Genomic DNA, 14,162 nt, shown 5'->3' on the forward strand with positions numbered 1-14,162 from the left:
CTCAAGGTGCTCTGGTTTCCCCCCACAGTCCAAAGACATGCGGTACAGGTGAATTGGGTGGGCTAAATTGAGCGTGAATGAGTGTGAATGGATGTTTCCCAGAGATGGGTTGCAGCATATGCTGGGTAAGCAGGCGGTTCATTCCACTGTGGTGACCCCAGATTAATAAAGGGACTAAGCCGAAAAGAAAATGAATGATTCTACAGTCATTATGCCGTCATCAAGCTATGACTTTGTTTTGAATATGCGCCCTCTAGCGGCAAATATTGCATACTACGCCTTTAAGAATCTCGGTGGTACTTTTCGTGTACTATTTAATGAGCACTATAAATTTGCACACACTATTGTCACGTATTGTTTTCACCTGCTACTGTATGTAGTATTGAAGTATGTGATTCCAGGGCAGTCTGTCAACTGCTATGATACCTCTTCAAACGATGTGCATTTGTACTTTTTACATACTAATATCAATATGTTTGTACCTTGATATCTATTAGTACCAATAAAGTGACAACGCTTGTACCTTTATGTCTGAGATTGTATTACTGCATAAGGTTCTTCTGATTGTTTTTAAGAACTGTTTACTGTAAATTACCCACGATTTTTGTTTTTGATTCTCTGTAAAAAAAACTATTTAATTTTGTTAATAAGATCCCCCAAAAATGTCTTTAAAAACGAAATGCTGATGCTACAGTCCACTTAAATTCTGCTGTTTCGCTGACCATTTTGAAAAGTCCACGTGCGCCCTCTGTCTGTGAATGCTGGAATATGGAATAATCCATGCGTGTATTTTATCACTTAGTGATCCCCAAATATGACCAACCTCATCCAGACTTTTGGTTTATATTGTATATATTTATATATAAAAATATTAAATGGCCTTAGCTACAAGTACTTATTGTGTTAATAATGTATTATATAACACTTGTACAATGTAATAACATGTACATACATAATCAGTGATTTGTACCAAATTATCAATTTAAATGCAAGTACAAGGCCACTTAATATAAAGTGGGACTGATTCAATAATGCTATTTTAATATTAAGTATTTCTTAACTGATTTGTTTTTACATCAAACTTTATTTTAATTAAAACATATGTATTTTTAAATACTTTAGACAGTTTTAAATTGCTTTTTAATTGAAATACTTTTAAAATCCCTTAATTTACCTAATTTATGTTTCTTCTGAATGCTTATGCTTGCATATTATTAAATGTGTCTGCATTTTTTCCCACATATTTTGATATATTCTTCTACATACTTTCCACAGACCCCCTATATAACACTATACTTTGTGGTTCCCGGCCTACATAATTTCCCTAGGAAATAAAGAAATAAAATGAAAACACTGCAGATGTTGTGTTTATATTATAGTAATATTTATTGTACAGAGAAAAGTTTTAGATCCTCAAAGTTGAATAATATATGGCCCAAACAAACAAAATGGTTCTTCAGTGATGATGCGTCTGCTTAAACTGCAACCCACAGTATCCACATGTGCCAACTCTGGTGTCCTTGTCCTGTAAAAAGGTTACATGTTTATAAATTGTTTTATAAATGTTACATGAAACATAAAGAGACTCTTTTAAATGGGGCATTTAAACAACACCATATTCAACTAAAAACAGAAAACTGCGAGTGGCCTCATGGCAATTCATTTACATGACAATGGTGTTTTAAAGCGTCTGCTAAATGACTATATGTAAATGTAGAGGCTTGAAAATGTTAACCTTCAAATACAGCTTTTAACTTGAAAGTTTTTGAAAATAATGCTTTTTTCATCTTTGTTTAAATGACAAATGTGTGCTTATGATAAAATGTTACAGGATTTGCATGTTTTATGTGTTTAATCTACAGACATTTTTAAACCATTCAAATTGAGTAAATAGTAATCACTGTATATACACAAAAAATTTGCATATTACTTAATAACGTGATCCTGGCCTCTACATATTTATTTTAATCAAATTTAGAAACTGTTCTTATATGAAATACTTGTTTACCAAATTGATGTAAACTTTGGGGTGGCCGAGAGCCCCTCCGCCTCCATCACAGGACACCACCCTGGACTCTACATGTGAGACTGGTTCTTCTGCAACCAGGTTGATTGCAAAGTTCTCATTCACCTGCAGCATTAAAGATAACAATATAACAAACAATAAGAAAATCTATATATATATATGCTATCTTTGTGCAGCACTGAATAGTTCCCTTTACCTCTTTATGTCTGCCAACAAATCTAGCACGTCTCACATCATTTTCATCATAGACCTGCAATAAAAACAAATAGTAAATAGGAAAAAATATTAAGTTTTTCTTATAAAGTAAATCTGATGTCGGATCTGCTTAACATTTTGTAAAAGTAATATTGTTGATTAATGTCTATTAAGTTATTTAAAGTTTACCATGCAATACATAGTTTTAGGTACATTTTACTCTCTTTGAATGATTTTTCCCCTTAATATACACTGAGGTGAAGTGTATACTGAAGAGTAAATTTGGTTACTATCTATATTACACGATATTATGTACACAAGGGAAGTAATAAAGGTTTTTATGAATTGTATTGCTTTGACATTTTCTTAAAAAACATTATAAACAAAAAATTCCAAGCAAAATATATTTATGTTTTTGAACTTTAAACTATTTAAACCATAATTTCTACAACCTTTGATTCGGTAGCTACTAGAGTTGATTTTTTCGTAGTTGTATTTACTCTATTTAGTGAGTTTTATCATTAGGTTGCAACTAAATGCACAAAATACAAAATAACTGCTATAAATCGAATGGAAAAAAAATAGATCAAATACAAAAAAATGTAATTGAATACAAAAAAGGTTACAAATAAATCAAATGCAAAAATCGAATTAAATACAAAAAAACTGCTATAAATAAATTGAATACAAAAAATCTAATTGAATAGAAAAAACCTGCAACAAATAATCGAATACAATAATGGAATTAAATACAAAAAATGCTACAAATAAAACTAATACAAAAAATCTAATTGAATATAAAAAACCGCTACAAATGTTCGAATACAAAAATGTAATTGAATACAAAATCTTCTACAATTAAATCAAATTAAATACAAAAAAACTGCTACAAATAAATTGTATACAAAAAACTGCTACAAGTAAAACGAATACAAAAACTGAATTGAAAACAAAAAACTGCTACAAACAAATCGAATACAAAAAAATCGAATTGAATACAAAAAAACTGGTACCAAAAAATCAAATACAAAAAAAGGCGATAAATAAAACAAGTACAAAAAACTGCTAACAATTAAATGTATGCAGTTAAGTAGAATTGTTTTGTAAAATAACGTTGTTGATCAATTTCTACTTGAATTAAAGTTTACTGTGCAATATCTAGCTTTAAGTACATTTTACTCTCTTTGAACGATTTTTTTCTCTCAATATAGCACCAACTAAAGTGAAGTGTATACTGAAGAGTAAATTTGGTTACTATCTATATTACACTATATTATCTACACAAGAGAATAAAGGTTTTTATTAATTGTATTACTTTGACATTTTCTTAAAAAAACACTATGAACAAACAATTCCAAGCAAAAAATATTTTTGTATTTGAACTTTAAATTATTTTAACTGTAATTTTTACAACCTTTAACTGGGTAGCAACTTGAATTGATTTTTTTCTGGTTGTATTTTACTCCATTTAATCAGTTTTATCAGTACAATGCAGTCTTTTACCATTAAGTTGCCACTAAATGCACAAAATATCAGCTATTAATGCTTACTCTATAGTCTATTACGCCAGATATAAGCCTCAGTTCTCACAACAAATGCTAACAGTAATAAACAGACGTGCTGCACAGTGTCCTTTAGATCCAGCCTCACCTGTCCCGTGTGGGTAATTATTTCTCCATGGTTAGAAACCGGAACACTGTACTGCTGAACTGGAACTGCTGATAATCTCAAACAGTTGAGCAAAACCTTCGTATTTTTACCGAAGGACAAGATCCTTGGAAGGATGGCTGCCATGTTTGCCTGTGATCATTACCCAGCAGCCTTTGCTTTGCTCTTCATAACTCTCTGCTGACCCCTGTTGGTCGGCAACAAATTCATTATTTTATAATTCTTTGAATTGTTCGTATAAACGAGTTCCTTTAGAGTATATTATGCGCCTGTACTTAGCAGATCCATTGGGTATTTTATATATCCAAACAAATCTTTACATACACAGGTTTGAGGGAAGATTTCGGAGAGTATAATGCGCATGCGTGCGGTATGACTTTCCCACAAAGTCATTGCGTCACAGGAACTGGATGGGTTTTCTTGCGTCTGAAAAGCATGCTACCCTCGCACTGATGTATCTTGGATAAAAACGCTTAAATACACGCGTTTCTATCTGCATATTCAGACAGGTATGCATTAAATATATTTAATTGTTGAAAATATTACTGCAACTTCTTGAATTGAACACGTTCACGTGTTTTAGAACAGTGTTTGGCCTGCAAAGCTAGTCAGCGGCCCACAACGTGAGACTTTTTCCAAAAAAAAAAATCATGCTAATTGTCTTGTTAGCAACGAAGACTTGGACGTTTTTGTATTTGTGAATAAGATTAGAACATTTATTTTGGAATGCTCTGAATACTAGCTGACAGTTATGGGAGAAAACATTTACATGCCAACTTAGCTTTTAAAGGGTCAAGTAAATATTAAGTCAAAAACAATTTTTACAAAAATTAAAAATTGACATTGACATCTCTTGCTTTTTCTGTGAAAGCTATAGACATGTTGTTTTGGGGTTTTATATTAAAGGAAGCAATTCCTTTATTCAAACTTTTTGCATAAACTTTATTTTAATTATTGGAAAGTTTTTTTTCTATACACAATTGCAAATATACTCATTGTAAGCCTATTTTTTATTTTTTTAAACGAGAACTAGCTCTTTATTTATAAACCATCACAGACTCTCGCAACAAGAAAGCTATTAAAACTTTATAAAATATGTGTTTTATTTGATATTCTGCAATAGTTAGTTTTATCCTTGTCATGTGCCCTTAATATTTCTTTTTTTCTTTCTCTCGTTGTCTTTATTTAGTTTTACCTATATTTGTTTTAATTTTGTTACATTCCACTTATTTCAAAAAGTAATATTCCTATTGATTGTACCATACTACTTTCAGTTTTGTATCTGTATTTGTTGTAATGTACTGTTATTATTGCAATAAAATAAATAAATAAATAAAAATAAATAAATATTAAGTCAATGTCAAAGAAGTATATATTATTATGTAATATGAAACATTACTACTATATATATATATATATATATATATATATATATATATATATATATATATATATATATATATATATATATTTTTTTTTTTTTTTTTTTTTTTTTGTGTGTTTGGGACAATAATCATGATGAGATTCAAAGACTTTAAACTGTGCAGCCATTTACCAAGGTAACGCTTCATAATTTTAACGTTACTACATGTCTGAGCATTTATGCTGTTTCATTTTTTTCATTAATATACATGTTAATCTGAGTGTCAATAGTGCAATACTTACATCTTCCCTCACAAGATGCACATTTTCTGGAAGGCACATAATATGTAGGAATGAATTAGTTTCTACATTTTTGGTTAAGCAAGTATTTTACAGTACTTAAAAACTACTCAAAAATGTCTTTGTCAATGTTTTTAAATTATTGTATTTAATATAGCAAAGTCACACAGGAACCAATTTCACATCTGTTACATCCATAACAGAGAGGTGCCTATCTATAACGAAACTTAATAATAAATGCAAAAATGTCAAATAAAATCAGATCTATAATGTTTGTTCGATATAGAGCAACTTTTATCCTTTTGAGTAGCTTTATTTATTTTGGGTTGTGCAGTTTAATTCACAGAATTTCTACAGAGTATGTTGTAAACTGTAAACTCCAGACTTTTTTTGGCACATGATTCATAACGCATGTTTACTTTCCTCATTAATAATACAAAAATGTTTACAGATTGATCCCATAACTCTGTGGTTAGTTGTTTGGGAAAATATAAACAGATGTTTCAATATAATAACATATACTTTCTCCGTAATTTAAGTTTTAAATTTTAACTGCAAATGTCACCCCATAACGCTGGAATTGCTCATTTAGTGTCTTATTGAAATACAAATAACTTCTTGGGTGGTCTGACGGTGTCCAACCAACAAGAAATCTTCCCTTTTGGAGGAACTTTGCCTTTCAAAAAAAAGTTCACCCAAGAATCAGAATTTTCTCAAAGGGAAGGGTTTGCATAAAAATGGGAGTTTCATTACGTACGCAACAACTTATTTGCACGCCAGCAACAGAAACACCGATTCAGGGGAGACAGACAGTGATTCGGAGAGCAGTGATACAGTGGATCTGATTAGGGCTGCACGATTCTGGAAAAAATGTGAATCACAAATTTAGTTTTTTGCTTAAAATCAAGATCACAATCTTTCTCATGATTCTGTAATTGTGAAATAAAGGTTAATATGATTAGCCTATTATTATTGTTAATTCTGAAACATATTGTAAACAACAATAATAACAGGCCTATGTGTAGATCTACTGTTGCTTAAAATGGTATAGTTTGTATTATGGTGGACTTAAACAGACTTTCAATATGTCCTGTTTGTTAATTTACAGTAAAATTATGACATCAGAATACAACTATTCATAACTATAAACTTGAATTATTATGTTTGAGACATGTGCTTGTCATCTGTCATTGACAACATTATTAGACCATTATATTTCCATTATATATATATATAGACTAGGGTTGTTATACTGACACAGTAAACATTTATTTTCATGCACAATTCTTTGTGTTGGCTATGAAAGAAAAAATGTATCAAATGCTTGTCGTAATCATAACTCTAAAATGCGATATGATCATTTAAATGATGTGCGCACAGGTTTCACTTTCACTTCCTAGAGCGTCTCATAGCTGCTGTCACTGTGAGAAAAAAAAAACACACGTGTAAATCAAACCTCCCGCACGGCCCTCAAACGATCGCTCTGTGCAACAAACTGAACGTTATTTACAACTTCATTACATGTTATTCACAGTATATGCAGGTTGTGTTCACAAGTAAGCGTCATTTGCGTGCACGTGCGCGTTCTCAGCAGTAAATAAACAGTGCGTCAACTCGTGTGCGATTTTTCGCGAGCGTGAATACATTATTACATGAAGACAGAAATGACATTTTGGGGTGAATTATACTTTGTAAATACAGTATGTGACACTATTAACACCATTTGAAGGTGTCCATGTTGCTGTGAAGACCTCTACAGCCGCCTTTTCTTCTCTCCTGACCTTGAAAATATAATTGGCTGAATCGTAGAAAAAGCGGAATTGATCGCGTGTAGGGTCGAATCAAGATTGTTATCTTTTTTCGATTAATCGTGCAGTTCTAGATCTAATAACTTTTCATCTGAATACACATAAAAACATTAATCATGCTCTTACCAAATTCTTAGAGAAAGACAATCAACACGAACTGGTGGCAAATCTGGATTTCACCTTTCCCCTTATAAAACAAACTAACCTCGCGTGTTAGCAGGGGAACACATGCTTGCGTTGCAGAGAAATGGAAACAACACTTTGGTTTTGGCACACTTTGAGACGGAACACTGATGATCCAAGTTTCTGAACTTGTTTTTCATCCATCAAATTTAATTGTGCTTGTAACATCATTTGGACCATGCTTCTCTGAACTCCGTAACAGCTAAAAAGTGACGAAGCTATCTCATCCATATTAATGAAGTTTCATCTCATTCATAATAGAGCATGCTGATTGGTTCAAATCAACTCTTCCACATGAATAATACACAGACATGCTGAAAACATGATTTCACTTTGTACTGGCCAGTGCTGATGGCTAATCACAACGCTGGAATTTACACAATGATCTAAGCGTCATGATGTAGCTTCAAAATTTATTTTCAAACCGGAAGAATAAATTTTCTTAAAAAAAAAAAAAAAAAGCAAAAGCATGTGTTTCCTAATAACATGTGTAATAATAGTGTTTTTAGCAATGTGGCACATATATGTGACTGTCAACATCTTAAAAATGTTTTAGTGTTTCGTGACTCTTTAAAGAGTGTTCAAACTATTGAATTTCACACTAGCAGAAAACATAAACACAATGCAAGTTAATGGCTACCTGTTTCCAACATCCATTAACATTCTTTAAAATATCTTCTCAGTAAAAAGAATCTTAAAAATGTTTATAACAAGAGAGTAAATGATGATGACATTTTTATTCTTGTATGAACTATTCCATCAAGTTACAAAAAATGGGTCAATTTATTTTTTGATGTAATTAATGTTGTTGTTTTTCTCAGCCAGGTGTTGACATCATGTTGCTCCGCAGTCTTGTTGGTTCCCTGACTCGTCAGTGGTCCCAATTTGCCAGATGTGCAGCTTCCCTCTCCTTACCTGCAGTAGGAGCACAGAGATGCCTGTCCACCATCACAGCTGCAGCAGTGCCGTTTAGAGCAGTGGTCAACCCGATGTTCAAGCCACACACAGCATTCCTCTCACCGCTGCTTGGACGATGCCAGCAGCTTCTGTGTGTTCAACCATCTGCTGGCATGAAGACTAAAAGCGCTCTTAAAAAACGCTGTAACGAATGCTTTTTTGTCCGCCGCCGTGGAAGACTGTTTGTTTTTTGCAAGGCCCATCCCAGACACAAGCAGCGGCAGGGCTGAATTAACTCAGACCTTAAGTGTGTGTGTATAATTGTTTAATTGCCATTGGCTGCTTCACAAATGAAGAATCACTTAAATGGTGTATTGAGCATATGGAGATCATAAAGTTTCTAATAAATATTGACAGGCTGAAAAGATGTTCTAATGATTTTGGAGTTATTCACATTTCATATATGTTCAATAGGAGAGCAGTTAAAGAGATGGAGTGTAACATTTGGCTTTTTAAATACAACTGCTTGATTTTTGCAACTGCTTGACATGTCTGTTTATAGATGTGACACTACATTGCAGTTTAGATCTAAAATAGAACCACTTTGGACACTTAAAATTAAAACATAAAATTACACATTTTGGAGGATGAAGGATTCATGATGTTACTCAAATAAGTCAAACAAAAAAGCAAAACAAACTAACAAATTACATGCTGCCTTTTCTAGCCTTATTTACATTAAAATATTATTGTAAAATAATATATATTCTTAAACTGGAATTTCTGGATGGTTTTTGTGCATTTTGAGTCTTTTTTTTTTTTTTACTTACATTTGTTAAATTGCAGTTTGGTTTGCATTGATTTTAGTTTGCCGTCTTTCGGATAAAATGTTAAACTTAGGTCCTAACTCTCTGTGGTCATTAAAAATCCCATGGGACTTCTCGTAAAGAGTCGGGATGTGGCCGATGTCCTGGCCAAATTTCCCTCCATTGGCCACATGGCCTCCCAATCATCCTCATCCACTGAATTGACTAACTTCTCCACTAATAGCTGGTATGTGGTGGGCGCACTGGCGCCGTTATCCTGTGGCAGTTGTCGCATCATCCAAGAGGATGCTGCACACTGGTGGTGGAGTGGAGAGACCCCCCCTTATGACTGTAAAGCGCTATGAGTGTATGGCCATACATGATAAATGCACTGTGTAAATACATATTGCATTACATTGATGGTTAAAATACAAATTTATTTATTTTTTTTATCAACATCTAAGAAGTCAGTTTCTGACTAATTGATTTCAAATCTATTTTTAAGCACACATTTGTAAATGTGTCAGGTTTAAGGAGCATTTGTGAATTAAATGGCAAAGAACTTAACGCAATTTTTTTTTAATTGAATAGAAATGCCAATGTTTTGAGGCCCAAAAAGCAAACAATAAAAAAAAATCTTTCAAATCTTCTTGCAAATGAATTTATTATGTGTTATCGCAGTTACATGCTGCTAGTTAAATTTAACAAAGTTCCATTGCTCAGCATTATGGAGTACATCCCATTTTGTACAGGGAATATACGCAATGCATCTTGGGTGCATTTTAACAAAACAGGGTTATTAACAAATTTATTAAAATAATATTTGTCACCAAACATATGAAAATTAAAAGATAGTACAATTAAATTCAAGCAAAACACTACGAAAAAAATACAACATACACCTAACTATTTTTTTGATTGTTTGCTACTCTTGAGTTTTCCTTCTTTTAAATTTTTTCAATAACAAATTTGGGTGTGGTAGTTTTTGGACTGTTATTGTAAGCTATTTTGTTTATCAGCTCCAGATTTGGCTTCAGTACTGACTAATCTAATGTATGTGCACAAATATAATATTGTATAGCTTCCTGTTAAAATATGAATTTAAAAGAGATTTGTGAGGGGTGTACTTGAGCACTTCATAAACAGGTGGTGTTTAGAATATAATTAAATCTGAACTGCATTTAATGCTCACTGTCTTCTCAACTGTCTTTCATTACCAATATAATCAGCAACAGTTCATATAAGTGTGACCTAAACAATTAATTGTCTTCTGTTCTTCAGAAATATCGTACAGCTCTTGCATATAGTTTGATCTTCCTGCATCTTTAGATTTTTTTTACCTCTTTCCAAAAGTTCTAGTATGATTTTGACATCAGCACTTACTTAAAATATGTTAAAATAGTATTTTTAAAGCATGCATTTTTTAATCTATAATGAAATACATTTTTAAAGTAGCCTCCATAACTTTATTTCCCTGAGGTTTTGATTAGGCGTTGCTAAGTGTTGTATGTCGTTTGCACAGCAGAGGGCGATACTGCATCGCAGAGACTTTTCTAGACATAACTCCTGTTATGTTTTTCTTTAGTCTTTGCAATTAGTTTGTAATATAACGTCCACGTTTTAACTCATATTCTCAAAATTTCATATAAAGCACTCTAAACAAACAAATGAAACATGTTTGAACTTTAAATGATATATTCAAGAGGAGATAAAAAAGCTTATATAGATTCTGAGTTTCTTTTTTTTTGAGTTACAAATAAAGGTGTCCTGAGGAACAAAAAAAGTTGTTTTATATTTGATTGATGCCACAGAACCCCCCCACCCCCAAAAAACGCCTTTCATCTAATATTTCTTTATTGATCATTTTATATAATCTGAATCTAATTTTAGTAATGCACATAACCCTTTTCACTATAAAGAACTTAATAATTATTTTTATTCCATAGATGTTAAAGGTCCCTCATATGCAAACATCTATTCCAATAGCCTTTATTTTAAAGAGTGTGGTCTCTAGCACTGAACAGAGGAATGATCACGATTCTCGACACTCCTCAGCTGTGACCGTCTGTGGAAAGTTGTTATGCTTACAAGCTCCCAGCGGTTTAAGCACGTGCACTGTAAATGATTCTCCAGGCAATTGAGCGGGGATTGTTTTGAAAAACACTGACAGTTGTTTTTCATAAACCGTCAGTCAACAACCGTATAAATATATACAAAAACAGACGCGAGAAGACCAAATAAACTACAGATTTACGACTAAACGTCAGTATCAACAGAATGCTTTTGGGAAGACATCTCCGACTGTGATGTCAGGACTTGCGTTTATCACGCATGCGCAAAACGAAAACGCGCATGATGCTGTGAATGAACAGGAGAAGCCGAGCACCGGTGGCTTAAAAATCGACTAGAAGCGCGTGTAAGACCAGGAAGTTGTGTAGTATATAAACGGAACACTTTGTGGAAGCATTTTCTCGTGGACTTTATATATTTTTCTTTTTAAAGGTACATATTACTGCTCCAGCATGAGGTTCCCAAACAGAAAACTACACACGGCGGTGAACGGAGGAGACTCGGGCGTTTCTACTCACTTTAGAAACCCTTTCGTGCACGAGTTGCGGTTTACTACTCTTCAGAAACTCAAGGTAAAGTCAGTTCACTGCTTTTTAATATTGCAGTTAAACCACGACTGGGATTTTTCCTTTCCACACAATACATTTCGTGAAGAAAGTGTAATCGTACGTAAAAATCTACTATTTCCCGTTACATTGCGTTAAATGATGTTTTAGCTAACATTCAATCAACAGTCGTGCATCATCTGGCAACAATATGCATACTTTTGTAAAGTAAGCTAGTGTAGAAGCTACAGGTTAATGGCATTTAGATTACTATTAGCAGTTGCTTTTGTTTTTTTAGTGTTCCATCACTTCTACATGCACATTTTGATGTTGTTATTGTTTATTTAGGGAAATTTTTTTTTGGGGGGGGTAAAGATGACCTACTATTATCTTTAGACTGCGAGAGCATCTAATGATGTTTTTTTCTACATGGGGTGTGTCGCGTAATTCAAAGCGATATGAAAATCATGTGAGTGTCCCTTGTTTGAAAAAAACATTGCTTACGGGGTTTTCTGCTACTTAGTTTTATTTCAAAGTCTGTTCAAATGTATTCTGTAGTAGAGTAACCTGTTGTTTTTGCAGAGAACATTGAGTGGAGGCAGGTCATGATTGACAGTGCTGCCCACAGGCTAATATGGTCCAACACTAGATCTGAAACAAGGTCAGAAATCTTGAAAAACTAAACTGGGGTTACTAAGATCAAAAACTTATAATAAGGTAATACATAAATACTGATGCAGTTCTGTAGAAAAAAGGAGTAAAATCTATTATTAACTTGCACAATGCAGCCTATAAGATCATATAGTATTTTTTGTTTTTATTTCTGTGTCTTAATGGATCAAGTTATGTCCATAGGGCAATTTTTATTAATGATATTGTCATTTCACTTAATGAAAGAAGAAAAAAAAAAAACTTCCTAGCACTTTATTCCTCTGGTGCTTGTTCAAAAGAAACACTAACTAACTAACTAACTAACTAACTAACTAACTAACTAACTAACTAACTAACTAACTAACTAACTCAGGTAGAATTAGGTAAGCTAAACTGTCCATAGTTGCGTAAAACATAATTGATCAGTTGCTGCATAAAACATATGCTGGAGGAGTTGGTGGTTTATTCCGCTGTGGCGACCTCTGATTAATAAAGGGACTAACCCAAAAAGAAAATGAATGAATGAATGTATGAATGAATGAATGAATGAAATGTGAGGTAATTCTTATCATTTATTCATTCTTATCATCATCTTACCATTCTTATCTCAAATTATGTGCATATTTATTTTTTCTATTCAGCCTTCACTTTACTAGTAATTCATCTAGAAATTTCATATATTTAAATTCCTAAAATGTGTGTATGCATCACATTTAAAATCATCTAATTGTGGATTCACATTTGGACCAATACGTGAAAACAAAAAAAACAGGATGTGATGTCACATGATATGAGACCTGAAAAGGGCAATGTTGAAGCATACCTGTTTTTTTTGTCATCACAGGAGCTGCATTTCTTCTTACTGTTCAATATAGGGGCAGAGATACTGATTGTTTGTTCCATATCTTTATTTGTGTGCACCAGAGAAATGTTTTTTTTTTCTTTTTCTTTTTCTCTTCTTTTCAATGGTCCTATAGGTCCATATGTTCCCGTAGTCCACCATTAGAAGTATTCTTGTGTACAGTAAAGTTAGACACAGTATGTAATATGCATGCTCATCACGTTACAAATTAATTTGTATTTTTTTTGTGAAAAATACTTTTCAACATGACAGTTAAAAAAAAAAAACAGCATTCAAGTGTTTGCTTTTTCAGACCCCCCAAAATGCAATTATCAAATAAATGAACAGTCAAAATGCATAAAAAGCTTTCAGGTTGTAGTTAATATTGTATAAACACTCATGTTGTTTAAGGTTTTCTGCTTGAATGCAGTTCTTCACCCTGAGATATCACTCATGCTAGAAATGCCCTGCTCTCCCTGTTTAACTGTCATCTTGATAATCGCAGCCTTTCCTGTTGTTTGTGGCAAATGGAAAGCGAAGACATTATTTGCTCTCATACAGGAAATCCACCAGAGCCACTGATCTGATAATAGATCCACTTATCCTCACATTTCAGCAGGTAAAGAGACCCATCGAGAGGACCATATGGTCACATTTCGTAAATCGGACAATGTCCGATAGTTGTTTACCAGGAAATGGTCAAGTGTCTGTTCTCTTTTTGGTTCCATTAGCCTACTGCTGTTTTCTAAATTTAACATTCTTACACAACAGCAGTTTGAAGGATGCAAAGATGAGCTATGATGATTCACC

General features: G+C 32.9%; 3 protein-coding genes and 1 long non-coding RNA gene across 7 annotated transcripts in view; 2 read left to right on the forward strand and 2 right to left on the reverse strand.

The window, feature by feature from the left end:
* Positions 1 to 1,367: 1,367 nt before the first annotated feature.
* On the reverse strand, positions 1,368 to 4,035 carry ndufs6 (NADH:ubiquinone oxidoreductase subunit S6). The gene is given in 4 exon segments (NM_001004651.1): positions 1,368 to 1,525; positions 2,009 to 2,131; positions 2,223 to 2,276; positions 3,872 to 4,035. Coding segments are annotated over 4 exon segments (390 nt in total). The 5' UTR covers positions 4,016 to 4,035; the 3' UTR covers positions 1,368 to 1,456.
* Positions 4,036 to 4,244: 209 nt separating this feature from the next.
* On the forward strand, positions 4,245 to 8,864 carry mrpl36 (mitochondrial ribosomal protein L36). Of its 2 annotated transcripts, none has more exons than XM_087293788.1 (2): positions 4,245 to 4,259; positions 8,364 to 8,729. In XM_087293788.1, the coding sequence occupies exons 1-2, from the start codon at positions 4,245 to 4,247 to the stop codon at positions 8,727 to 8,729; spliced, it is 381 nt and encodes a 126-aa protein (XP_087149914.1).
* A 2,723-nt stretch (positions 8,865 to 11,587) lies between these two features.
* lpcat1 (lysophosphatidylcholine acyltransferase 1) overlaps positions 11,588 to 14,162 on the forward strand; it is a 42,791-nt gene continuing 40,216 nt past the window's right edge. The window contains exons 1-3 of one of the 3 annotated variants that reach the window (XM_087294471.1): positions 11,588 to 11,661; positions 11,748 to 11,887; positions 12,443 to 12,521. Coding sequence is in view for 2 of the 3 variants with exons in the window: in XM_087294470.1 (XP_087150596.1) it covers positions 11,768 to 11,887 (120 nt within the window). In the remaining variant the exon portion in view is untranslated. 3 annotated transcript variants of the gene reach the window in all.
* LOC147832580 (uncharacterized) lies at positions 12,227 to 13,627 on the reverse strand. The gene is made up of 2 exons (XR_015516850.1): positions 12,857 to 13,627; positions 12,227 to 12,815 (listed from the first exon to the last, which is right to left on the reverse strand). It is a non-coding gene; the product is annotated as an uncharacterized LOC147832580 (long non-coding RNA).

This window comes from Danio rerio, chromosome 19, assembly GCF_052040795.2.
Source record: "Danio rerio strain M-AB ecotype USA chromosome 19, GRCz13ab, whole genome shotgun sequence".
Classification (NCBI taxonomy): Eukaryota; Metazoa; Chordata; class Actinopteri; order Cypriniformes; family Danionidae; genus Danio; species Danio rerio.